The sequence below is a fragment of the Marmota monax genome, unplaced genomic scaffold (assembly GCF_021218885.2).
Source record: "Marmota monax isolate L192 unplaced genomic scaffold, Marmota_monax_Labrador192_F-V1.1 WCK01_AAM20220418_F8-fsc00073, whole genome shotgun sequence".
NCBI classification, from domain to species: domain Eukaryota; kingdom Metazoa; phylum Chordata; class Mammalia; order Rodentia; family Sciuridae; genus Marmota; species Marmota monax.
In genome coordinates, this window is record NW_026692846.1 from 448,743 (window position 1) to 474,263 (window position 25,521).

The window sequence follows — 25,521 nt, forward strand, 5'->3', positions numbered from 1 at the left end:
CCGAGGCGGGGCCCGGGGAGTTCACGCAGCTGGCAGCGCCTTTCCTCTGCGCTGGTGGGCGCCGCGGTAGCGCGAACGTCCCCTGATTTCGGGTGGGTGGGAAGGACAAGTGGCAAATGATCCGGAGAGGTGGTCGTCCATTCGTGCTAGGCTTTGAAGAAAGGGTAGTAGGAGTCTATCGATCAAAGCAGAGCCTTGGTGGGCGGAGTGAAGAGCGCGTGCCAAAACGGCAGGCCCGGACTGCCCGGAGGAATGGGCAGCAGCTCTTGTGGTAGCTGGGGGCCCGAGAGAGAGAGAGAGAGAGAGAGAGAGAGAGAGAGAGAGAGATGTGTGTGTGTGTGTCAGAGAAGAGCAGCTAGAAGGAGCACTTTACCCTAGCAGCAAGGGAGGACCAGTGGAGAACACCCTCAGACTTTTAGAGAGAACGTCCTTGTCAAGTAGAGCTAAGAGTCCATAGGTGTTACCCTCCTGAGACACAAGGACCCCTCAGTGAGAGTCCTGGAACTGAAGAGAGGAGAGAGCCCCGAGAGTGCCAAGGTGATAGGAGTCTAGAGAAAGCCAGATGCTGTCTGAAGGGAGAGTCTGGTAGTGAGAAAGAGCACCACCAGAGGGTGGCTGGAGCAGTGTGGTGCCCCACGTTCATCTCCCACCTCCGCCCCAGTCCCTCCTCCAGTGCACTCATGACTCCTGTCTTTTGCCTTTGGCACCTCATACCCATTGTATGCTGCAGGTCAACCATTTAGCATGCTAATAAAGGGTTCCTGCACATCTAGGGGCCCTTGGCTTTGGTATCAGCACCAACCACTACAGCTAGTGCCCTGACTCTGAAGCTCTCTTGGGCAAGCTTGCCTGGTATAGGGAGAAGAAACTGGGCTTTGGGTCTGGGTACAGATCACAGGTTTTGACTGGCCCCAGGTGCAGAGCCAAGGAGAAGGGGCTCATCTGAACTCTGTAGCACATTCCTGGGAAAAAATCACTTGAGTTCACTGTACCCATTCCCATTTTGCTTCTAGGATGGGGACTTCACAGTCTTTCCCTTCAGGAAGTGTTTCTGATCATGTTCCTTAAGTCCAGCCCATAGGACCCAGGTTCTACTGGCAGCTTTGTCTTGAACACCCGTCCCTTCTTGGCAACTGGCATGGACAAAAAGTCATTCCTATCTGTTAAAGGGGAGCCTGAGACCTGCCCTAGGCCGACAAAATAAGGAGGAGGTGGTACCCTCCTACTAAGGGCTTTTCCTTCAAGCTCCTGGGAGATGCCGAGCTTCCAAAGGCAACCTGGGAATGGGGAACTGTGGCTTCAGGAGGTCACCTGAAGTCCGAACTGGAATCCTCTCTGCCCCTCCCTTCCAGATTAACCGAAACCTGCTAATTGTGGCAGCCCTTGCAACTCCCCTCCCCCACAGCCTTTTCCTCCCTCCCCTCCCCCTTCCATCCGAATGATAAAGGGCCCGGCCTGCCTGCCCCAGCCAGGCCTCAGGCCCCAGGCCCAGCCTCCCCACACTACCCCACAGTCCTGAGCCTTCCAGGAGGCCAGGCCCCTACCCACGCCTACAGACTCCCCTGCATGGGGCCCCAGGATCCAAAGCCAGCCTCGCAGCCCCCCAAGAGAAGAAAGAAGAGATACCTGCGGCATGACAAGCCCCCCTACACCTATTTGGCGATGATCGCCTTGGTAATTCAGGCTGCACCCTCCCGCAGGCTGAAGCTGGCCCAGGTGAGAGGCTCCCCCGCCTTCCTCGTGCCCCGCGCTGGGCCTTTTCCCGGACTGGCTCCCCAACTCTCTCACTCTCAGGTGTAGCTTCCACCCAAACCTGGCCCACCCAGCTCTGCCACTGGGACCAGTCATGGAAGCCGAGGGACTCAAAGCGACCTTTCTTTCGGACCCTCCCCACCGCGTCTCCCTCTGGCGCATAAGTTTCCTCTGAGGGGGGTGCCCCTGAGCAGGGCTGTGAGGGAGGGGTGGGGTGCTGCCCCCCGCCTCGGCTCACTGCGCCGGTCAACCCCCGGTTTCAGATCATCCGTCAGGTCCAGGCCGTGTTCCCTTTCTTCAGGGATGACTACGAGGGTTGGAAGGACTCCATCCGTCACAACCTTTCCTCCAACCCGTGCTTCCGAAAGGTGGGGCCCTCGAAGGTCGGAGCCGGGGGGCGGGGCGGGCGAGTAAGCCCCAAGCATCCGGGATTAGGCGGCCCCACCCAAACCTACCGCCCCCCCAGGTGCCCAAGGACCCTGCGAAACCTCAGGCCAAGGGCAACTTCTGGGCCGTGGATGTGAGCCTCATCCCGGCAGAAGCGCTACGCCTGCAGAACACAGCCCTGTGCCGGCGCTGGCAGAACCCGGAGGCCCGCAGAGCATTCGCCAAGGACCTGAGCCCTTACGTGCTGCATGGCCAGACCTACCGGCCGCCCACACCCCATACGCCACCCAGCGAAGGCTTCAGCATCAAGTCCCTGTTAAGGGACCCCGGGGAGAGAGCACCCTGGCCCCAACAGTCCAGCCAGGCTGGACAGAGCAACCCAACTCAGGCAGACACAGGCTGCAGTGGGGAGGAGGTGGTGCCCACTCCACACTTACCCTCCTCTGAAAGGCTTCTGTGGCCTCTCTGCCCTCTCCCAGTGCCCACAGGAATGGAGAGGGAGACTTCCCAGGGGACAATCATTGGGCCCTCAGGCTTATCCCCAGAGCCCAGAACCTGGCCCTTGCACTACCTGCAAAGTACCTCCAACGCCGGGGTACTGTCCAGTGGGGGATGCAGGGCCTCCCTGTGGGGACAGTTGCCCACCTCCTACTTGCCCATCTACACACCCAATGTGGTAATGCCTTTAGCCCCACTACCATCCACTTCCTGTCCCCGGTGTCCACCTTCAACCAGCCCAGCCTACTGGGGGGTGGCCTCTGAATCCCAAGGGTCCCCAAGGCTGCTCTGGGATCTAGACACTCTCTTCCAGGGAGTACCACCCAACAAGAGCATCTATGATGTGTGGGTCAGCCACCCTCGTGACATGGCTGCCCCTGCTCCAGGCTGGCTGCTTTCCTGGTACAGCCTCTGAAGCTTTCTAGAGCAGGGGTTGCTTCTCTCCCCATCTCCTTGATGGGGAACCAAGGTAGGAAGATGTCTGTAGCCCCAATAGGCTCCAGCCTTGCTTAATGAGAGTCCACAATGTTTATTGGGCTGCTCCAGAAAAAGCTGCCACTCAGCTGGGCACCAACCTGGGCTTGGTCAGTCTTGCCTCTCTGCCTCCCCCTACACCCAGGGGCAATGCTAAAGGAGCAGGACTCAACCTGGAGTAGCAAATCATGATTCTATCTTCAGGCCTAGCCCATCTATCTATTCATCCATCACCATCTGTCACCTCCCTCCTGGCTCCAGGCTGGGGGAGGGAGCTCCTTAATGGTGGGTCCAGCCTGAAGTCCTGCCATCCCTCAACTGTCTGAGGAGGTAGCACCTTTTGGGGAAAGGGTTAGGGAATAAAAACTGGACCCTACATAGACTTGAAGTGGTGGTAGTGGTGTAACATTAAAAGAATTTACAGCATTTTAATGCCTAGTCTTATTTTTGGAGCAGAGGTGGTGACCTGGGAAACTCCTTGGCCAGAGTCATGTCTGGTTCCTGTGGCTCTGGGATCCCCTGCTGTGTGCTGTGATAACGGCAAATGGTGATAAGGAGGGAGCTGAGGGCCTCTGACTCAGTGGGGTGGGGCAAAATCAATTCTCCAGGCTCTTCTCTGGCTGGGGTTGTGGGGAGCAACTCTGGAAGTTTGGAGAGAAGTAGGCCCCCAGAAGTCAAGAAGATTGTCTTGGGAGACCCGATATAGGAACTGTACTGCTGCCTCTGCCAGCAGAGTTATATCCCCAGGTCTCTTGTGCAGGGCCTCCACCCAAGACTAGGGGGGAAGGTCCCCTGAGGGCCCTAGGGCAGAGCATGAGCCGCTGTCAGGGCTGGGGCTTGGAGGGCTGACAGGAGACCTCGTAGGAGTGCAGGGGGTCCCAGTAAGTGGGGTGTCGGTACTGAGGGAGGACGGGGTCTCGGAGCGTGGTGCCTTGCGGCGCCGTGCTGGTCCCAGCTCCACCTGACCCACTCGCTCCGCAAACTTGAGCGAACAGACGGTCTCCCCGAGATCCTCTGGCCGCGTAGAGATCTGAGGAGGAAAAGTGCTTGTGGGCCAGCCTGCGGTGCTTCACACACAAAGGACCCTCCTGCACTCCACCCGCTGCTGCCGGGGCGCACACCTGTAGAAGCAGCACAGCAGTGGTACCCGGACCAAGCGCAGGCTGCAACAGACGTGTGAGCTGCGAGTCGCGGAAGGGCACGTGGGACCGGCGGGCACGCAACGCAGCCATCACGCCTCCCAGCGCCAGCAGCGAGCGGTTGATAGTCTGGGCCTCCCGCAGACGCTGGGCACTGTTGGGATCTCCTCGCTGCGTGCCAGTAGCTCCCGCCTTCCAAGCACGCTCAGATCCCGCCAGGTCCACCAGGTGCAGCGTGCCTGCAAAGGTGAGCAAGCCCTACATGAAGGGAGGCCAGGCTTCAGGCACACTGGAAACCCTGCAAAAGCTCAGGCATTGCAGTGTTTGCTACCTGCAGTGCCTGGGGCGCTCGGTGGAGAAGCTGCACACAGCGTCAGTGTAACGAGAGCATGGGATCTGGAGCTGCGTGGGTTCATGGAAGTGGCGGCAGTGGCCCGGTTACTTCTCCCCAGGCTCAACATCTGTTAGGAGCGATGAGGCCGCGGCTGGTACACAGTCCCCAATCCCAGATGGGAGCAAGAGGAGAGGCCTTAGAGGGCATCTTTACCTGGTGCAAAGTCTCCAGGTTGGGCACGTCCCAGTGGGTGAGGCCAGCTACTTGGATTCCCCCCTGTCCTGCTGGGCCCTGCCTCACAGCTAGGCGCTCTGGAGGTCCTGGGGCCAGGAGGTCCCTGGGGAGACCAGGAGAGTTTGGTTCCAGGATTCTAAGGGTAGCAGGAGTCTTGGGCCAGGGCAAATAGTAGCCCACCACCCCTACAGCACAGCCCTGACCTGACTGCCTCATTGTAGATCTCCACCATGCTGAGGGTCACACGGTGCTGCCCTCCAGTCCCCATTTCCCTGAACAGTGACTGCAGCGCCCTGGGAGCTATGCCTGGGTCCTCAGGTGGGCCCTGAAGGTGGTGTGGAATACCCCATTGGGCTCACATTCAAGCCTCTGAGGCCTCCCCCCCCCCCCCCCGTGTGAGCTCCACCCCACCTCCATGCTGTATGTCTTTCCAGTCCCGGTCTGGCCATAGGTGAAGATGCAGACACTGTATCCTTGGAGGCAGGACAGCACAGCTGGTTCCAGCTCTCCAAAGACCTGAATGAAGGAGAGGTGGAAAAAGTGTCTTGAGCCCTTTCCAAGGTCTCTGTTTAGGACCTTGAAAGGTGGAAAGCACAGTGAAAAAAGTTTGTGTAGAACACAATTTGCTAGGGAAACGCCTCCAGGGGAGCACAGGGGGCTGCCCAGAAGATACCTTCTGCCTCCCTAGAAAAGGTGGTATTTGCAGTAATGGGTGAGGCAAAGAAGGAAAGAGACGTGACAAAAAGGGAACAGCCTGTGCAAATAATGTGGAGTCCTGATGACCATTTAGGTGGTCCTGGGGAGCAGTGGTCAAGGGTCCAGGTGCTGGAGCTTGACTGCCTGGTCCCAACCCTAGATGTGACTGGAAGCAAATTACTCATTCTTTGTGGCTCTTCTGTGTTGTTCCTCTCTATGGCACCTGTCTTGAGGCTTAGTGGGCAGTGTCCAGGCAGTCCAGAGCAGCACTTGGCACACAAAGGATGAGAAGGATGAGACCAGAAAAGGCTCTGGGGGTATGGAGGGTAGTAACCAGCCAGGACTACTGGAACCTTGGCCCTGAGGGGAGCAAAGAGGTGACTGAGGGGCAGATGGATAGACATAATAGTTGCTTTCATTTTTTGCTTTATTTTTGTAGTATTGGGGATTGAACCCAGGGATTCTCTACCTGAGAGCTGAGCTACATCTCAGCTCTTATTATTTTTCATTCTGAGATAAGGTCTCACTAAGTTGTCCAAGTTGACCTTAAACTTGAAAATCCTCCTGCCTCACCCTCCTGAGTAGCTGGTATTACAGATGTGCACCACCATGACCAACAAAGAGTGGCCTTTTGGGCAATGACATAACCAACTTTCACTGTAGAAGGTTGCTGGTAACTGGGTGGCTGTCACCTCTGCTTAAAGTCTTGGCTAATGGCCATGAAGCCATAATCTAAAATTGCCAGTATGGGGGATAAGAGTCCACGATTGGGCAAAGGAGGCACGGCAGGTGGTGGTGCAGAAATGAGAGACACAGGAGAGGTTCTTGGTCACAGTGCAATGACCTGTCGGGCCAGCAGGCAACCTGGGTGTGCATCACTGCCAGCCCTGTCCCTTACCTAACCCTCTCCCAGCTCTGAGCCTCCATTTCAGTTATAGAAGCTCCAGGAGCAAAGTTTATATGTAGATGGAAACCGTGTATTAGAAAGGTGACGGCAGGCTGGGACTTGAGCCCTGCTTTTCTACTGGTGTCTGGCAGAAAAAAAAAAAGAGGAGAAAAAATGGGATCTGAGCAAGGGAGTCGGGGAGTGCTGGGGCTGGACACTGGCCTGCTCACCCATGGCCCCCAACCTGCATTAGGGCCACAAAGCAAGGAGGGCTAATGCAATCCCAGCTGGGAAGAGCCTGGACCCCAGGGAGGAGCACTGATCTCTCATGGAAGCCTTAGAGGAGGCATCACTTGTGGGTCATGGCACTGTTCCTACCACTGTGGCACCCAGCTGTACTCTGTGGCCAGTTCTACATGAGCAGTAACTGTAAACCTCAGATAGATTCATTTTCCTTAGTGTCCAGCTGGGCTGCCACTCCCCAACCCTCTAGCTGCTCCCTTCCCTTTTAGGCTAAAACTGATTCACCCTCCCTTCTATAGGTGGACAGACTGGAAGGGGAAGGAGCCTTTTCTGGACTCTGGGAGACTCTGAGGAAGGGTCAGAATAGGTGCAAGGGTGGCTGTCACCTCCTCCTGGCTGGCATCTGGAGAGAAGACCCAGTCCAGGTGGAAACGACGCTGGCGCCCTCGATAGCAGGTGGTGACTGTGCCCCCTGGTCCAGCCTCCACACTCACCAGGCTGCAGGGTGTACCTGGCCTCAGCCGACATAGCACCCGAATATTCCCTGCAGTGGGGATCAGGTCAGCAGATTGCCTTTTCACCACTGAGGCATAAAAAGCTTCCACTCTCTCCAGCCTACCCTCCCTGCCACTCTGCTCCCCAAGTTTGCCATACCCTTAAGCTCCAGCAGCCGCCCTGGGCATCCAGTTGGGGGCCCCTGTTGCCCCTCAGGGAGCTGAGTCCCAGCCCCTCCAGCTGACAATGCCCCCAGGGCCCAGGATACCTGAGGGAACATGGATTTGAGGATGACAAAGACAGGTGTCCCAGAGTCTCCAAGCAGGGTGGAATGCTGGGAGCAATAAAGAGCCCTTGTAGCCCCCAGCTGCAGTGATTCACAACTTTCAGTGGCTCTGGTCCCCTGGGGACATCCTTTGGTTGGCCTGACAAGGACATCATATCTATCCTTCTAGGCTTCTCAGCAACTGTCAGTTTGCACAGGATAGACATGAGATCATAAGTCACAAATAAGCTCTTCTAGTCTAAAAGCCTACAACTGACCCCCAAGTATGAGCATTCCTTAGAGCCAGGAAGCTCCAGAAATAATAGGAACTCCCCTGGAAGAACAGTGAACAGGCTACCCAGACAGACAGATGATGTGAAGAGAAGAGGGTTCCTGACCTGGCCCTGGGCCTCACTCAGCGAACCCTGACAGCTCTGGGTAAAGGTGCTGACCAGTCCTCTGAGGTCACCACAGCCCTGGCGCAGGCTGGCCATCCGGGTCCGAAGTCCTGAAGTGGGAAAATAGTTGAGAGGGAAAGCCCAGAACCCAGGGCCTTCCATGAGCCACATGCTCCCAAACCTTACCTGCCAGTTGCCCATGCACCTGTTGTAGTTCCCGTCTGCAGTTCTGCTCCGTCTCCTGCTGAAGCTGCTGAAGGGCCCCTCGAAGGCCCTGCAGCTGCACCTCCTGCACCCCCAGCTGCCCCACCGAACCCCACCCCTGTCACTAAGGAAACAGGCACTTACCAGGCCCTATCCCAGATGCCCCCTTCCCAGTGTCCCAGCCCTCCTTGTCCCTGGGCCCCGAGCCCACCTGGACTCGTAAGGCTTCTGTGGTGTCCTGGGCCTCCTGAAGCCGGCCCTGGAGCTCCAACAGTGCCTCTGCCTCCTCCTGCAGGAATTGGGAGCCAGGTAGGCCATCAAGTCAGGTGTGAACTCAGGGAGGGGCATTCCATGATCCATTTCACAGATAGAAAAACAAGTCAAGAGTGGCAGGCACAGACAAACCCATGCCTCCCAACTCCAGGCAGAACTCCTTTCCCTAGTCCCTCTACTTTCCTAGAATTGGTCACTGAGAGAATTATGAAGTGGGGGTTCTCCCAGATGCATCAGCCTCCCTGATGGGCTTGCTCTGCATAGACCACCCCAGGACCTGCCTATTAGAGACGACCCCCTGATAAATCCCACTGCTTCAGCAAGCTCAAAGACCTAAGGAGGCTTGGGCACTGTTGCTAATGCCAGGTGTATACAAAGAGGAGCAACAAAGAGGCAGGATACCTGTGGGGCTCTGGTGGGGGGGCCTGGGCCCCAATGCAGCAGGAGGTCCCGAGTGAGGCTCAGGCTCTGTTTCAGGGCCTCATTCTCCAGTGTGAGATGCTGAACCCTTTTCTCTGAGTCTGTTGCCCCCTGGCAGAGATAGCTGCACTTAGGAACCATATGAAAATCCTGCAACCTCTTGCCCTCTCCCAGCCCCTGCTCCAACAGCCTCACCACTCCCAGGCGCAGTCTGCCCAGCTCCTCCTCCTGTTGCTCCAGCTGCTGCCTCAGTTCTTCCAGCTGCAAAAGAGTGGGATGAAACTCCTTTTTTGTGTCTCACTTCCTCCAGTCCCTGCTGCTTCTGGGCCCCTCACCTGTCCAAGGATGAGCTGTTCCAGCCTCTGCCAAGCTCTCTGCTCCTCCTCCAATTGAGGCAACTGTTGCCCCTGGGCCTCACCCCTTGGCACCTCCTCTTGGATAGGGGTAGGCTGGTAAGGGCTGTCTTCTTGAGAAAGGGCTCCTAAAGAGGAGCGAGCTCAGTTAGTACTGAGGTGGCCTGAATTCTGGGGAGCAAAGCTGGGCTAGGGATCCCAGATTGTACGCCACCTAGATTCTAAAGGGATTCCCTTCCTCTACAGAAGATACCCTTTACAAACCATCTGGAGTTGGGGGCTGCACGTTGGAGGCTGGATGAGTCCCCTGGAGCAGGACCTGCCTCCCCCTGGGGCTCCGAATCCATGCCAGAAGAGCCAAGAGCTGACTGGTCACTGTCAACAGTGGAGGGACCTCCCCAGGCTGTGAGGAGATAAGAATCAGAGCAAGAAACCTGGAATGGTGGCCCACATCTGTAATCCAAGATACTGGGAAGGCTGAGGCAGAATGGCAAGTTTGAAACTCACCTCGGCAGCTTAGCAAGACCCTGTCTCAAAACAAACAAACAAACAAAAAGCAGGGATGTAGCTAATCTGTGGAGAGTCCTAAATTCAGTCCCCTGGACTAAGGAAAGCAGATTAAGAGCAGAGATGGAATGGGGCAGGACTGTGGGAGTCACAAGGGCTAAAGAAAGAGAAGTGATTGCTGGAGAGCTCCTCTGCCCTGCTCACCTTGCCCAACTCAGGAGGATTCCCGCAGCTCTCTTCTGCCCCCAACTGGACCGAGAGGAACTCAGCAAGGCGCATAAGCGCCTCTTCCAGTGACACCTCTGCTGGGCGGTCCTCGGCTCCGGCTTCAGGCCCATCCTCAGACTCGGAGCTGCCCGCTAGGCCAAGTAGTAGAAGGAGGGGGCATTTCAAGTCATCGTTGCAGACTGGGCCTCTTTTCCCTCCCAATGAGGTCACGGAATCCCTCCCTCCCTCAGACAGCGAGGATCCCTCCAGGACCCCGAGGCACTCTGGCCTGCACTTACCGGCCAGGCCTGTCAGCTCGGTCCACAGTTCTGGCGTAAGCTGGTCGGGGCGACGACGACCCCGGGGCTTGCAGTGGACTCTCTAGGAAGGGAGCAGGGGGCGTCCCTGAGGAGGAGGCAGGCAGCCTGTGGGGCTCCTTCCCTCCCGGAACTGGGCCAGAATGGTTGGGGCCGAGATCTAAGCTCCCAATGCCCGGACCAAGAGCAGGGTCCTCTGCACCGCCGCGTCCCTCAGGGCCAGCGTCCTGAGGATGTAAGCTGGGCAGGCCTACCACCACCCCATCTCCTGGTGGGGGGCGACCGGCGCGGCAGGCCCACACTGCTCACCTGGGCGGGGTCCCCAGGGTCGGCGGTCGCCGTAGCACCTCCATCCCTGCGGAAAAGGCTGTAGAAAATGTAGATGAGAAGCGAGTAGAAGGCGTACATGGGCGCGCGGGGCGGCAGAGGACCCCGCTACTCGCCGCCCCGCGTCCCGTGTCCCCGCGCCCGGACTCCGGACTCGCCCGCCGCAATGCCCATGCGCATGCTCGCGGCGGCCGCCCCCACGGCCCAGATCCCGCGCGCAGAAGGCTCGGGCTGAGGGGCGGGCGTGTGGTCGGGGGTTCTCTGAAACCGGCGTTCCCGCTACCGCACCTCGCAAGGTCCGTCCGCTCACGGCTCCGCCGCTCGCCGCCCAGTTCTTAATTCGCTGACGGTCAGTATTGAGAACGCCCACGGCAGCCTCACCTCTTTTTGGAGTCCCTCCCGTCCTCCGCGGAGACCCCTACCACTCGTTCGTTACTAAGCACTCCGCGTCCAGGTGCGCCACCTCCCCACCCCTTGCAGCCCGCCCTCTTTCGAAGCCCCGCCCCTCGAAGCCCAGGCTCCGCTTGCAGCCCCGCCCCACCCTACCTCCCAAGCCCCGCCCTACCCCAAGCCCCGCCTAGATCCCTCCGCTAGGCGAGCTCCTTCCAAATGCCAGCGCCCACAAACTAGCCCAGGCCGAGCTCCTGATGCTGGTGCCGACCTCGCGCCTTCGAGTCCTCCTAGAGCCTTCGACCGACCCCCTCAGGCCCCGCCCCGGCCTCTCTAGCCTCGACTCCTCTCGCTGGTGGCGGCGCTCGGCCGCGCTCGCCTGGGCCTCCGGAGGCCACCCGAGGCGGCGGGGCCGACCGCTGTGGACCTGCCAGGGCCTCTGGCTCGCCGCCGTCAAGAACTGCGAACGGCTGGCGGCCCACAGATCTGCGCCGTGGGTCCTTCCGGGCCGGGTGTCGAGGACGGCGCTTCCCTGAGTGCTGGGATAGGCCCAGGCCGCCACAAGGGCCTGCGTGCCCCGCCGCTCGGTCTCCCCCGCGTCCTGCACCTACTTGAGCTCATGCTCGCCCTGCCCAGCTCCCGAGTTTTGTTCCCGCTGTTTCCAGTCTAATTAGTCTTTTAGCACAGGTGTTTCCAGTGGCCTTGGGACTCTGGCAAATTTAGAACTGTACCTATTCTATCATCTAGTCATGGGACCCTGGAACCTGGGGTTCCCGCAGAGCTGCCGTTAGGGCTCCAGGTCCCTGACTTCTGTTACTCCACTCCAAGTTAAAACTCTCTTTCCTGTCTCCTCAAACTCATTACTGCCCAAGTGCCATGGCCCCCAAGCCCGGGAGTGAGTGGAGCACAGTCCTGTCCCACCTGGTGCTGGGAATGGTGTCTCTTCATGGAGCGGTGAGTTCTGCGCAGGTAAGTAACCCCACTCCCACACGCTAAAATCCTAGTTTGCTGCACCAGAGAGAGGGTGATGGGAGGCGAAGGTGGGACCAGGTCTCCATGAGAAGTCCAAACCTTTTCCTGTTTAAAGGGGTCACCTACCCTCTTGTTTCCTTCACTAACAGTCAAGTCGAGGGGCTGCTGCTGGTTTCCTGCTCCAGGCTTTGGCTGCTGCCTCCATGCTGGTCCCAGGGCTGGGCACACATGAAGATTGTCTCGCTGGAGCCTGGGTGACCACAGTCATCGGCCTGCCCCTTCTGGCTTTCGACTTCCACTGGGTGAACGGGGACCGCTCCTCTGCTAACCTACTCCTGGGCGGAGGCATGGTGCTGGCAGTGGCTGGTGATCACCTTGGCCCTGAAGGCTGCTCTGTGGCTGGTCAGGCAGTACTGCTGGTGGTCGCAGTGACCATCCTCATTGTGGCTATTTTCACAGCCAACACTTATGGGATGTGGGGGGGTGCCATGCTAGGTGTAGCAGGCCTCCTGAGCCGACTGGAGGAGGAGAGGCTGCTGCTGCTGCCGAAGGAGGATGTCTGTCGCTGGGCCCTGGCTGCAGGCAGTTGGGCCTATTGCCGGGCCCTGCACACACAGCGCCTGCAGTGGGAATGACAGTTGCACACAGCAAGGCTGAGCTTCTCCCTTGGCTACCACCTTCCTTTCCACCAGCCTGCTCCTGGAGCTTCCTCCCCTAGGAATAGGCTTTCCCTCCTCCTACAGTGGGCTTGCTGCAGGTTGACTGATCAGGAATGGAGCTTAGGTGCTGTCTCTTCTCCAGTCACTGTAGGAACTTGCCTAGACCAGAATGAAAGGGCCAGGGTCCCAGGCATTTTGGGGGCCTCCTTCTGGGAAAGACATAGTTGTGGGTTCAGAGACTTGATCTCCAATAAACCTTAGGAATTCTACAGGAATATGAAATTTGCCAATTCTTGAGAGGGACTGAGGAGCCTTTGGTGAGCTTCCTGAAGCCTCCAGGGCATCAGCTGTTTTCCCTGAACAAAGAGAGGGGATGTGCTGGAACATGCATGGGCTTCCTTCAGTCTGGCCTCCTTCTGGCACATTTGTCAGGAGGGGCTGCTGTGCCTTGAATATATAGCCCCAGAGCCCTTGCTCTCCTTTGACATAGTAGATTCCGGATATTGTTGCCCAGCCTGGCAGGTGGCCCTCTGGGGCAGTGACCTTCACGGGCTGATGGCTGGGTTAGTAAGGGCAAGGGAGGGCTGGCTGTACCGCAGCGATTCGCAGAAATGCATCTCCCTTCCCTGTTTGCCTTCCAGTCTGTGCGAGCAAAATCCTATTCCCTAAGACCTTCACTTTCCTCTGTGGACCCTTCTTCGGCCTCCAACCCCAGGGATAGGAAACCGGGTTGAACAGAGCAGGGGGTTAGAGGTCCCAAGTGTGCCCCCTCCCCCGGGCAGTTCCGATGAGTCCAGCAGAAGCATATCCTATGCCATACACGACGGGTGGTCGGCCGGGCTCTTTAAAGTTGGTGCCCTTCCACTCGGGAAAGCCAGGCCACATTCAACCCCGAGTGTTGGGACACGATGGCGAAGGGAGACCCCCGACCCCGCTGACTTGCCGCGTGTAGGGGCCGTTCTTTCGCCCCTAGGCGGGCTTCCTCACCTCAGGTGCGCGCCCCTCCACGGGTCGTCCTGGCCCCGCCCCTCAGGCCCACCTTCCACAGGAGGCGGGCCTCACGCGCTTCGTGCACCCATTGGCTCTGGGCGCCGTGCCGTCTAGCTCCAGGCGGCGGTCCCATTGGCCCCGCTTGGAGCCCACGTGATGGGGAGGACGAGGGGGCGGTGGCGCGGGGGGGCGCGCAGGGAAAACAAAGATGGCGGACGCGCCGGGGTTGGTGGCCGCGGCGGCTGCGGGGCGACGCGCGGGCCGGGCCCAGTGAGGCGGCGGCGCGGAGAGTAGGCTGTGGGGTCGAGGCGGCGGGGGCGCGCGGCGCCCCTAACTTCCAGCCGGCGAGCGCGCCGGCACCCGCCCGTCGGGCCGGCCGGCCGCAATGTCCGGCGCCGAGGAGGCCGGCGGGGGCGGCCCGGCCGCAGGGCCCGCGGGCTCCGTGCCTGCCGGGGTCGGGGCCGGGCCCGGGGCGGCCGCGGGACCGGCGGCGGCGGCGCTGGGCGAGGCGGCGGGGCCCGGGCTCCCGGACGAGGCGGGCCTGGCCGGCGCCCGGCAGCTGCAGGAGGCAGCCGGCGACCCCGACGCGCCGCCCAAGAAGCGGCTGCGGGCGGCCGAGGCGGCCGAGGCGGCGGCGGCGGCGGCGGCGGCGGGCAGCGGGAAGCTGGAGGAACGGCTCTACTCGGTGCTGTGCTGCACCGTGTGCCTGGACCTGCCCAAGGCCTCCGTGTACCAGGTAGGGCCGCCGGCCCTGCCCGGCGCCGCGTCTCCTCGAGCCGGGCCCGGAGGCCCGGGGCCGGCAGCCGGGACCCTCTCCGGTCCTCACCTCCGCCTTCTGCGCCCGCGGGACCCTGGAGCCTGTCCCGAAACTCCTCGTTTTCTCTCTCCTCTCCTTGCTCCGAACCCCCTTTTTCCGTGTTCCGACCCTCTGTCAGTTTCAGTTTTCTCTTTCTTGTTCAGATCCTGCCTCTCCCCTTCCAGGTTCCTTCAAGGTTCTCTTCTTGATACCTTCCGCTCCCCTCCAGCTGACCCCGAGGAGAGCTAGAGACAGGTGCCTATGCTCCCTGCCCATTCTTGGCGCTGCTCCTCACTCCCAGGCTTTCTGGCACACAGGCCCCTTTACTTGAGGGAGATCCTCTGTTCTGGCAGCCACACCCCCAAGCGTGTCCCTCCATTTCTGAACCCGTATACATTTTCTTTTCTGTTCTCCAGAGCCCTGTCAAATTCTTTCTGAAAAACAGGAAGAAGGGAGGGGACTGCCTTTTGTCCCTCCCCCAGCCCTCCTGCTCCGGTCTGGAGGAACCCCTGCCACAAGACTGGCAGTCAGGGTACTTTCTCCAGATCAAGCCAGAGTTTCCCACCCCAGCCCCCCTCATCCATTCCAAGCCTGGTTTCCTTGGTCTCCCATTCACCATCTGAGGGAGATCCAGTGCAGTGGATGGACTCAGGATCCTTGCCACCTCAGGGCTGCTTGATGGGTACCTGGTCCAGGTAGATCCAGAATGTCCCCTCCTGGTTACAGAGCAGACTTCTGGTTTAGGCCCAGAGTCAGTGGGCAGTATCAGTCTGCCTTCTCCTGATCGTCCCACCTTGGCCCCAGCCCCTTTGAGAAACAACGTGGGTTCCTGTCAATTATTTTGTACTTACAGGAGCTGGAAATGGCTGGTGGGTCCTTGCTTCTGTTTAGACAGGGTCCTGTGCGAGAGGGCCACATATGTAGGAAGCAGGATAGGGCTAGTTTGGGTTGCTATTTCCCTAGCCTCTGGGTCTCTCAGTCCTTTCTGCTCTGACCAGAGGTTGCTTGGGAGGACCCCAGTGTCCTGGATGGGGCAACCACCTTCATGCATGTCAGGCTGGGGTCAGCGGGGGGAGAATCTTCCACAGTCCTGGTCCCAGCACCAGCATTTACCCCTCTCCTTGGGGACCATCTGGACCCCTTTAACCCCTAGCCCATTTTTTCTTGCCTACAGCCTCATGGTCCCCTCTGCTGGAAGAGCTTTTCCTCTCCTTGGCCTTGAGTGAGAGCCAAGTCAGTAGTGGGGAGATCCCAGGGAAGTCAGGGGTATCCTTGTCTCCCTTCCTGTGAATGGTCCGGAGCTGGACTTGGCATGATGACAGGCCACCCAGTACTGGCTTCTAGTGTACACAGCTCTGCTTGTGGCCAGACAAGCTGGTGACCAGGCCTCTGAGCCTGGCTGGTTCAAACTAGCCTGTACTCTGTTCAGAGTAAGCTCTGGCCTGGGCAGCTAGAGGCAGGGCAGCTGAGCAGATGTAACAGCATGAAGTCCAGGGTTGCCCTGACTAGTGCCCTGCCAGGTGAGGCTGCCCCGTGGCTTCCCTGAGAGCAGACAAGCTGAGCATGGGGAGCCATGGATACTGACACTAAGTTGTGGGCTCTGCCACAAGCCTCCATCCCACCTTCATTCTTCCCAGGTGACACTCAGAGCAAGAGTTTCTCTCTCATCTCTAGAAGTTGGGAGAAGGAACTAGAATATGTAGCTGTAGAAGAGCCTTTGGGCCCTGTGACGGAACTTTGGCTGCTTATGGACTTGCTGTGTGAAATGGGGAGGGGGCCAGGGGAAAGAAGGAAGCGTTCCTATTGCCTCTGAATGCCACTGGGGACACTTCCCATGGTGGTTCCCTGCCATGTACAGTGACTCTGGAGGTTAATTATTGCTGTCCCCACCAAGTCGTTGTGGGTCAGGACAGACCATGCTCTTGCCTGGTCTTTCCAAAGGTTCTAGGCACAGATGGAGTGGGCATGCCCCTAGTCAGGGCCTACTGCTGACCACTACCTTGGCTTGGCCCCTTCATCTTTTGCTAGCCTTCATTGATGACCCACATTGATTGGCTGTCTATCGTGAACATTGATTGACTGTCTATCGTGAACCAGTCTTTGCCTTCTTGCTCTCTGCTCCTCAGGCAACATTTTTCCCCCTGCTGCTGGGGATTGGACCTGAGGGCACTTTACTACTGAGTTACAGCCTCGGCCTTTTAAAAAAAAATTTTTTTTGTTTTGTTTTGTTTTTAATTTTTGAAACAGGTTCTCACTAAGTTATCAAGGCTGGTCTTGAACTTGTGATCCTCCTGCCTCAGACTTCCAAGTTACTAGAATTACAGGTGTGCAGCTTGGGTCCTGCTGGCAACATTTTGCCTGATCCCAGCAGAATTCATGGCTGGGAATGGGCCTCTGCCATGCCTAGTGTCCTGAGGGCTGGCTCAGGCACTCTGCTCTGACATGAGGAGAAGAGGCGGTGGCCATGCTGAGCCCTGTGTGTTGTATCTCACTCTGGGTTATGTGGTTGGCTGGTTACATGGCAACTTTAGAATATATTACCTGGCAGCCAGGCACCATTTGTGGTGCTAAGGAAGCTTTGGGTATTGGCAGAAACAGCCATGAGCCTCATGCATGTGTTCATCTACCTGGTTCAAAACTGAGTCCTTGGACCCACAGGGCCAGCTTCCCCATGGGCCAGACACATACACCAACATGTATCAGGTTGGGCAGTTTGTTAAGGCCCTCAAGCAAATGGTTCTCGCTGCTGTGGCCTATGTCATGTCGGGTTAAGGGCCACTGCAGGGATGGCCGATGCATGCTTTGATGTTCTGTGTGGGTGATAGGTGTGTCCTGGGCAACTGGCCTGGCGAGGTGTGCAGCCACCTTCCTGAATCCTGGGCAAGGCCCTTCCGAAGTTCCAGGCAGGCATCAGGGCAGGCAACCAGGTGTATGGCAGGAGGGCTGGAGGGGTAGCAGCAACACCCATTCAAGAGTTTAGGGGCAGGACAGGAAACTTATGCTGACACCCTGCTCTGGATACAGTCCTGGGCCCCAAGGGCAGTATGACCTGTTAGCACCTCTGCCTATGAAATACCTTCTCTGAGGAAGACCCAGCCTTGGTGTGGTACCCAGGATGTTACAACCACAGCCTGATTCCTGACCTCCCTATCCCAGCTCTCCTGGCACAACCCTTTATAGAAGGCTCAACTTGGTTCTCCCTAAGGCAGACCCAGTCCCAGCCCTTTGTCTGGATGTCTGTGAGGCCCAAAGCCTGAGTCTTGACATCTGGAGGAAGACAGTACTTGTCATTTCTACTCCTCATGAACTTTGAGGTACAGGAGTCAGTAGGTGGTGGTCTTTTATCATGGGATGTGGTCCAGCCTCCATCTGGTGTGACCATGGCCTTCTGGCATGCCCCATTGTTGCTCTAGCACACCTTGAGCTGCTCTCCATGTCACCCCTCACATCTGCTCTTCTTTTGGCTTGTCTGAGGCAGTGCCCCATGTCAAGACATTCCCCACTCCCTGCCACAAAGGTGCCCATCCCTCCCTAGTGCCTGAATCCCTCTCAGCCCTGAGGGAGGGTGGTATGTTCTGCTGCCATCCCACTCCAAGACCTTCTGCCTCCATGCCAAGTCTCGGCTCTGGGGACTTTTACCTGATTGATAGTCCTATCGATGAAAGGCCCAGAAAACAGGTACTGCTCCATCTCTGCCCACAGTCCCTCACTCCCTGAGAACATGTAGCAGCTCAGGCTTCATCATTCACATGGCCCATGAGCTCAGATACCACTGATATTTTTTTCCTTGAGACAGGAAAGAATTTTGGAAATAAGTCTGCTTAGGTGTCCAAAACCCAGGACTGAGCAAGGAGGGTTTCTGTAGTTTCTATAGTCTATGTTGTTCTTTTTGTGGTGATAGTTTATCAATATAAGTCATTTTATTATTTGTAGTATTGGGGATTGAATCTAGGGCTTTGCACATACTAGGCAAATGCTCAATCAGTGAGGTATGTTCCCAGCCTTTTAAAATTTAATTTAATTTAGTTTTGAGGCAAGGTCTTACTAAGTTGCCTAGACTAGCCTTGAATTTGTTATCCTCCTGCCTCAGCCTCCTGAGTTGATGGAATTTCAGGCATGTGCCACTGCACCCAGGTTTAAATTACTTTTAAGCAGTATTTGCTACTGAGAGCATTTCTAGGTGGGATGGGGGTGAGTTGCTGAGCCCCACCTGAATTTTGACATCAGGAGGGGAGGTCAGATTTCATCTGATTCAGTAATTCAGATCTAGCCTGAGTGGAAGGTTTAAGTCCTGCCTTCTCCCTTAATGATTATGTGGCCTTGGACAAGGAACTAGTCCTGCTCAGGTCCATGCTAAGGAGGTTAAGGAGGCTTGGTTGAGTGTGGGATATGTCCCAAAGTACCACTGTGGTTGTTAAAGCCTTGCCTACACTGGGAGGCTCTTGGGAGGAAGGAGGCACCTCCAACTACTGAGCAGTGCTTTAGGGTTAGTGTCCAAGGGGAAATCCCTCAGCTATATTTTGGTATTGTGACCTCTGCAAAGGGCTGTGGGTCTCTGACCACAGGGCAGAAGGGTAGACTGTTCACATGGGTCTGGGTAGTGGAAAGAGTGGGTCCCCAGGGTTTGAAAGGATCATGTGGTACAGGGTGGAAAGAGGTCCTAAAAGGCCAGCTGACCACAGAAAACTCATGACCAACTGGAAGTCGTGGGGCCCCATCTCTAGGACCTGCTTGTGGCCAGGCTTCTCTTTGGGCTGGGACAGGGCCACTTATATGAACTCCGGGTATACACAGGCTGAGCACATGTGAGCTGCCTGCAACAAGGTGGAGAGAAGGGCTAGGTGCTGTCCTGGGATGTACAGGCTATTTCTAGGTCTTCCTGGGCTCTGCTGTGGATGATCATAAGGGTAGTGTATGTTTTGAACCTGCTGTGGTCTGGCTCCCCACCCTTGCCACCAGTCACTTTAACCCTCTTACCTCATTATAATCATCACCTTGTGCATGTGAGGAAACTAAGAAGAAAATTGATGAGGCTAAAGTCATGCTGCTGTTGACCTTGGTCAGGGGTCTGAGTCCAGAACTGTGGCTCCAAGCCAGCATCTGCCCTAGGAGGGATTGCTTGGGAGGCCCTGTAGTGTTGTTCTGGATTGCAGGTACAAGTCCTCCTGGCTGCTGTAGGAGGGCAACCTGACCTGCGTTCTGGAGGTACCTGGGCTCTTGGGTGCCTGACCCTACCATGTTGAGTGAGCATTGTGTGTAGTCATTGGGTGGGGCCCAGCTTCTGGCTTGGCAGTGGGCACAAATCAAGGGGCCATGTACAGTCTGGCCCACCCACTGCTGAAACTGTGTGGCTACCTTATGGCCAGGCCTATGTGTGTTCAGGAGGTTGACAGAAGACATTAGGGCATAGTGACCACCCTGCTGTGGTCAGACTGTCTGATCTGAGAGTTTACCTGGAGAATGTCCCTTAGCTGGTGAGGGGCTGTGTGTGGGTGTGACTTGTCCAGTATGCCATAGAACATCTTCAGCTGAGTAGTTGTCAGGGGTGAAGGGGCAGTGACCCCAGAGCTTACAGATCCCCCAGGAGGCCCAGAGGGAGACTAAAGAGGGCAGGATTAATACCACCTCTCCCATAGTGAGGAATTAACTACTTGTTTTGGGGTCTGTGGCCAGGGGTTGGTAGCAAGTGTGGTGCTGAGAAGTCATGGTGCTATGCTTGGCAGCCTTGATACCCACCTGGCAGGACCCAGGATAGCTGGGGTGCTTATAATCAGGAGGAGAGGCCCAGTGGGCCAGGATGGGGGCAAGTGGCCCCAGCCCTGCTTGGAACTGCTGGGAAGACCAGGCTGTAGCCAGCAATACTGTTGCCCTCTCCTCAGGCTGGTGGACCCGGGAGGCAGCTCTTAGCTGGGCCCAGAGCTTCATCCAAGGCCTAGGTAGCCTCAAAGCAGGGGACTCGTGCCAGTTCCTTGTGGGCTTCCCTCTTGAGGGATGCCTCATGGTGCTACATGGCTGGCTCCCCTCTGAGGAGGCAACTTGAGGAATATGTGGCCATCTGATACTGTGCTATGTCCTGCCCTCCCTGGCAGTATCAGCAGCAGCCCTTGGACCAGACAGTCCAAGTAGGTGGGGGCAAAGAGAGGCCCTGTGACCTGAGCCCTTGTGCTACCCACATTCCACACCCCACTGACTCCTGGGGCTATACAAAGCAACCTGGTTTTCCCACCAGGACTTGCCTTAACCCCCTCCTCAGCCAGCTTCTATGTCTGGACCTGCTGCTGCCTGGCCCCTGCTAGGTTCTCTCATCCAGGCTGCACCCAGCCAGTCACTCCTCACTCGCTGTAGTGTGTTTTAATTTCTAACCTAACTTAGAGCATGAGACTTGAATGCAGATGATGTGTGGTGTTTTTCTAGATGTGGTTTCTGTGGCAGTACTCTGTTGCCATCAGTCCTCAGCATGTAGGTTCCATCAGGCCTGGCCTGAGAGGTCCTGCTGAAGCAATAGAAAGATAGCAAGGATTCACTAAGGACCCCACCTGTATAGTGTGATCCCTGGCATAGCCAGGTGGCAGCTTATGAACATCCTTCTCCCCAGTGCACACTGTCTAGAAGCTGTAGTGTGATGGGCTTGGCATATGGGTGTCTCTCTGTCTTCCTCTGTGCTGCTGGCATGGAACCAGTGCCTCTACAGGCTAGACACGTGCTCTCCCACTGAGCTAGACCCCAGCACCTGGGCCTCCCCTCTCATACTGTGAGCCTCTTGAGGTCTTCCTACCCCAAGTCCTTTGATGGCACCGTGTGATGCTCAGAGGTGTATGTTGAACAAGTGAGAGATGCAAGATGGGAATGATTGTGGCAGCACTGTCCACATGAGCAAGGTCCCCCCAGCAGGAGCGGTCTGGCTCTTGCTGACCCAACACAGTACCATGTTCGCTCACAGCCCCCATTCCTACCTGCCTCCATCCTGGGTCATCCTGGCCTCCTGCCTGCTACAGCTCTATGTCATTCTGGTGATAGATAGCCCCAGCAAGTAGCTCCTCTTTCTGGGCAATCGCAGCTGCTGGCTTTCACCTGTGCTCACTAGCAAGGGCTGGCATGAAGAACCAGGGTTTAGGTCACCCTGAGGGCCCTAGTCCCCACACGAGCAGCGTTTCAAGAAGGCACAGAGAGAGAGCCTGCTGCAGTGTGTGGGGAGCAGCTTCCACTCCCCAATGAGACAGCTGCTGGCTGAGGGCCTCTGCCTTGCCAGGCCAAGAACCAGATGTTCTTATAGGACAGGGCAAAGGAAAACTCCAGGTTCTAAGACCTGGGTTTGCCAAATCAATCTCCACCAGTCAGGCTTGCTTCAGGGAAGAGGCGGAACCCCCATGACCTGATGGTGCCCCACAGAGCTCAAGCTGACTGAGCCCTGGCACCCCCTGGAGCAGCTGTTACATTTTCTAGACACCAACATGAACTGGGGACTGGCGTATGCTCCCTCCTCTCCTCACCAGCTGGAGTCCCTTGGGACAACTGACCAAGCTGACGCTACGGGAAAGGGCGGGCACGTGTGTGCGCGCGTCCTGCAGGTCTGTGAGCTTCATCTCCCTTTCCTTCTTCACAGTGTACTAATGGTCACTTGATGTGCGCTGGCTGTTTTATCCACCTACTAGCAGATGCCCGGCTGAAGGAGGAGCAGGCCACATGCCCCAACTGTCGTTGTGAGATCAGTAAGAGCCTCTGCTGCCGGAACCTGGCTGTGGAGAAAGCCGTGAGCGAGCTGCCCTCAGAATGTGGCTTTTGCCTGCGCCAGTTTCCTCGTTCCATCCTGGAGAGGCACCAGAAAGAGGAATGCCAGGACAGGTAACCACTAAGGCTATGGGCTCCACCACACATGTGGGGCCCAGGATGGGGCTGGAAGCCCACCCTGGTGCAGGCAAGTTCCCTCCCAGGACAGGCTAGTTTGTCCTTGTTGTCTGGGCCTTGGGTACCGTATGCAACATAACAAACCTGTAGGCCCCAGGGTGGGGGGGGGGGGCGCATGGGGCTTCCCATGGGACAGGGCAGGTTCTGTGCCCATTTGCTATCTAGACATGACCCTGACCTTCAGGGTTCTCTGGCCATGGGGTAGCCCCTCAGAAGGCCCAGGACAGTGTGGCCAGCTCAGGAACTCTAGAAGCTCTGCTCTACAACATGGGCCCAGTAGGTGGACAGGGCCGCTCAACCAGTGGATCCCTAATACCAGGCCTACTCTGTAATGATGTTGTGTGGGACCATGACAGTGGTCATTGGCTCCTTATTATGAAGAAACACCACAGCAGTGGGTACAAAAAGCATGCTGGCTTATAGCTCTCTCACTCCCCCCCCCCGCCCCCGCTCTCTATTTCTGTCTTCTTCTCCTTCCCTCTTTCACTGTCTCCCTCCTCCCTCCTCCTCCTCCTCCTCTTCTCTCTCTCAAACACACACCACATGTGGGCATGCAGGTACAACTGTTCTCTGAGCCTGTCCTTGTGGCTGGGCTCAGGATTAAGTATGTCCTGCTGGAAGAGGTTTTTGACTGAGTAGAAGCTGCCTCTGGGGGATAGCTGGTCACAGCCACCTGCTTCTGGCATAGATGTGACCTCAGTGTTCACCTTCTCCCAGGGTGACCCAGTGCAAATATAAGCGCATCGGCTGCCCATGGCATGGCCCTTTCCATGAGCTGACAGTGCATGAAGCTGCATGTGCCCACCCCACCAAGACGGGCAATGAGTTGATGGAGATCCTAGATGAGATGGACCAGAGCCACCGCAAGGAAATGCAACTCTACAATAGCATCTTCAGCCTGCTCAGCTTTGAGAAGATTGGCTACACAGGTGAGGTGCCCCACTGCCCTCTGCATGCCACACGGGTATGAACTGGGGATGATGCTGGTGACCAGAAGCTGGGTATTGGGGACAGCAGGCTCTGTGCAGTGGGCACAGGCTGCGCCGGATGGCTAGGCTCTGGACAACCTCCAGGTGGACAGGAGGATATCTCAGGGAAAAAAAGATAGGTCAGGTCGGAGACTGAGCAGAGGGAGGGGCCAACAGGGCCTAGGGCATACCTGCATGGCTCTCACAGTAGCCCCTGCCCCTGTCCTCCCCACCCTGGCCTACCATCCCAGCAAGCTGGTATCACTGTGTGGGGCTCCACTGCCTTGGGACAGGTGGGGTCTAACCAGGAAGCGGGGCGTGTGTTAGGGAAGCCTGGGAACTCAGGGCTGCCACTCAGAGCTGGAGCAAGAGGAGCCTCCATCAGGTCAGGCCCTGTCGGCAGACCTCACTGAAGCCACCACAGGCCTCCCAAGGCTGGTAAGAAGCTGTTCAGGGACAGGACTCCAGAGCAAACTGAGGGCACCCAGCTCAGGCTGTAGAACCAGGAATGGATGTCCACAGATGGGCAGACTGGACTGGGCCTAGGCCCACTGGATCTTGTGGCTCCTGGGCTACTGCTACCACCTTTGAACATTTCGGAAAGCAGGAGTCAGGCTGGAGCCTGGTTCAGAGGACAGCAAGAAGCACCTGCAGACAATGGGACACTCAGGGAGACCCCATCCCTCTACTGCTCAGCAACACCAGGTGGCCAGGGCAACCATGCAGCCAGTCACACCATGCTGCCTAGACTGAGCTTGGCTGGGTATAGACCTGAGCAGGCTCCAGAGGCTGAGGGCCCAGGGGGCTACAGCAGCAGAAAGCCACAGCCCCTGGTTAAGAGCAGCCTCAGCTGATCGGACAGGCCCTGTGGGGTCTGGGTGGGCAGGGGCATGTGGCTACATCAGTGGCCAGGTAGGAAGCCCCATCCATGCAGGAAGGACTGGTTGCCTGGGAACCCACACCTCCACAGAGGGACTTGCCAGCCACAGGCTGTGGGTACAAAAGAGGACTGCAAAAGCAGGTCTGCCCGCTGACTGACAGCCCCAGAGATGCCAGGCAGAGCCTGGTTGCAGCTGGACACCTGAGGACCTGGCGCTCCCCTCGGGCAGGACTGGGTGCCACTTACTCACCTGCCGGCTTTTCTGGCAGCTCTGTATCCAAACCAATAAAGTACACTTGTTCTCAGAACTGCATCCTGTCTGTGTGTCTGCTTACCCCGCCCCTGCTGGGACACCAGGGCTAGGGTGAGGAGGGTGGTCCATGGGTCAGCCACGCCTGGGAGATGGCCTGACCTCCCATAGCCTTGGGTTCTACAGCTAATTGGTGTTTATATCCCCGGACCCCTGAAAGCTTGTGCACCTCCATGTGCAATACTTGCATTTGACTTGCCTTGTGACAAGTAGAGCTCACTAGGTCCGGGTAAGTTGCCTTTCTCCCTGGCTGAGCCTGTCCTCAGCCTGGTCAGAGAAGGCACCACCACCCAGCTCTGCCCAACACTAACGGCTGGCTGTTTCTGGCCCTGTCTGTCTCCACAGAAGTCCAGTTCCGACCATACCGCACGGATGACTTCATCACACGCCTGTACTATGAAACACCGCGGTTCACAGTGCTGAACCAGACATGGGTCCTGAAGGCTCGTGTGAATGACTCAGAGCGCAACCCCAACCTGTCTTGCAAGCGCACACTTTCCTTCCAGCTCCTCCTCAAGAGCAAGGTCACAGCACCCCTGGAGTGCTCCTTCCTGCTGCTCAAGGGCCCGTATGATGATGTGCGGATCAGTCCTGTCATCTACCACTTTGTCTTCACCAACGAGAGCAATGAGACGGACTATGTGCCTCTGCCCATCATCGACTCTGTGGAGTGCAACAAGCTGCTGGCTGCCAAGAACATCAACCTGCGGCTCTTCCTCTTCCAGATACAGAAGTAGGATGGGCTCAGGATGCCCAAGGAGCTGAGGGCCAAGGCCGGCGCCGCCATCCCATCCACCCCTGGCTTGGCAGCGGCTTCACATGACCATCTGATCATTTTAGCAAAAGAGGAGAACAGACAAAACCAAACACTGGGAAAGTCTGCATGCGTGTGCCACAGGGTCCCTGCCTCCAGCTCCCCCTCTTCCTGGCCTCCCCCTCCTGAGGGTGGCTGGAGGCTGGGCTGACCGCAGAGGAGACAGTGCTTTGGGCTGCCCAGGCTCAGGGATGGGTGTGAGGAGGGCAAGAACCAGCGGCCCTGCCCCTGCACCCATCCTCACAGTGAGGCAGCACTGCCTGCTCTGGTCCCGGGCCGGGCTCAGGGGCCCTCGCTGACTTCAGACGGCATATTTGATTGCAATTAAAAGGCAGCCTTGTTTCCTACTTTCTGTTTTGTTGGAGGGGAAGGAGTGGCTGTGAATGGACGGCGTGGGAGCTCTGGTATGGCTTGGGGGTTACTGTTAC

At 57.4% G+C, this 25,521-nt stretch overlaps 4 protein-coding genes across 16 annotated transcripts; 3 read left to right on the forward strand and 1 right to left on the reverse strand.

Annotated features, from left to right (window-relative positions):
* Foxh1 (forkhead box H1) lies at nt 1-3,543 on the forward strand. Of its 2 annotated transcripts, XM_046448997.1 has the most exons (4): nt 13-92; nt 1,014-1,716; nt 2,016-2,120; nt 2,219-3,543. In XM_046448997.1, exons 2-4 carry the CDS (start codon nt 1,567-1,569, stop codon nt 3,050-3,052), a joined length of 1,089 nt encoding a protein of 362 aa, XP_046304953.1. In that variant the 5' UTR covers nt 13-92; nt 1,014-1,566; the 3' UTR covers nt 3,053-3,543. The 2 variants fall into 2 exon arrangements, with proteins under 2 accessions (XP_046304952.1, XP_046304953.1); XM_046448996.1 differs by having other exon boundaries at nt 1-1,716.
* On the reverse strand, nt 3,147-15,418 carry Kifc2 (kinesin family member C2). 12 transcript variants are annotated; one of them, XM_046448988.2, is made up of 19 exons: nt 15,068-15,282; nt 10,392-10,449; nt 10,065-10,146; nt 9,763-9,917; nt 9,316-9,454; nt 9,034-9,179; nt 8,894-8,959; nt 8,681-8,809; nt 8,217-8,294; nt 7,988-8,102; nt 7,802-7,911; nt 7,298-7,406; nt 7,138-7,187; nt 7,030-7,046; nt 5,230-5,334; nt 4,798-4,921; nt 4,582-4,711; nt 4,233-4,489; nt 3,147-4,141 (listed from the first exon to the last, which is right to left on the reverse strand). In XM_046448988.2, exons 1-19 carry the CDS (start codon nt 15,265-15,267, stop codon nt 3,887-3,889), a joined length of 2,325 nt encoding a protein of 774 aa, XP_046304944.1. In that variant the 5' UTR covers nt 15,268-15,282; the 3' UTR covers nt 3,147-3,886. The 12 variants fall into 12 exon arrangements, 11 of the variants coding, with proteins under 11 accessions (XP_046304944.1, XP_046304942.1, XP_046304941.1 ...); XM_046448986.2 differs by adding an exon at nt 5,022-5,143 and having other exon boundaries at nt 7,030-7,187; XM_046448985.2 differs by adding an exon at nt 5,696-5,874 and having other exon boundaries at nt 7,030-7,187.
* On the forward strand, nt 10,996-12,699 carry Tmem276 (transmembrane protein 276). The gene is made up of 2 exons (XM_046448998.2): nt 10,996-11,768; nt 11,921-12,699. Exons 1-2 carry the CDS (start codon nt 11,676-11,678, stop codon nt 12,404-12,406), a joined length of 579 nt encoding a protein of 192 aa, XP_046304954.1. The 5' UTR covers nt 10,996-11,675; the 3' UTR covers nt 12,407-12,699.
* Nucleotides 13,806-25,440, forward strand: Zftraf1 (zinc finger TRAF-type containing 1). Its single transcript, XM_046448995.1, has 4 exons — nt 13,806-14,156; nt 21,820-22,058; nt 22,839-23,050; nt 24,625-25,440. The coding sequence occupies exons 1-4, from the start codon at nt 13,806-13,808 to the stop codon at nt 25,014-25,016; spliced, it is 1,194 nt and encodes a 397-aa protein (XP_046304951.1). The 3' UTR covers nt 25,017-25,440.
* Nucleotides 25,441-25,521: the final 81 nt, after the last annotated feature.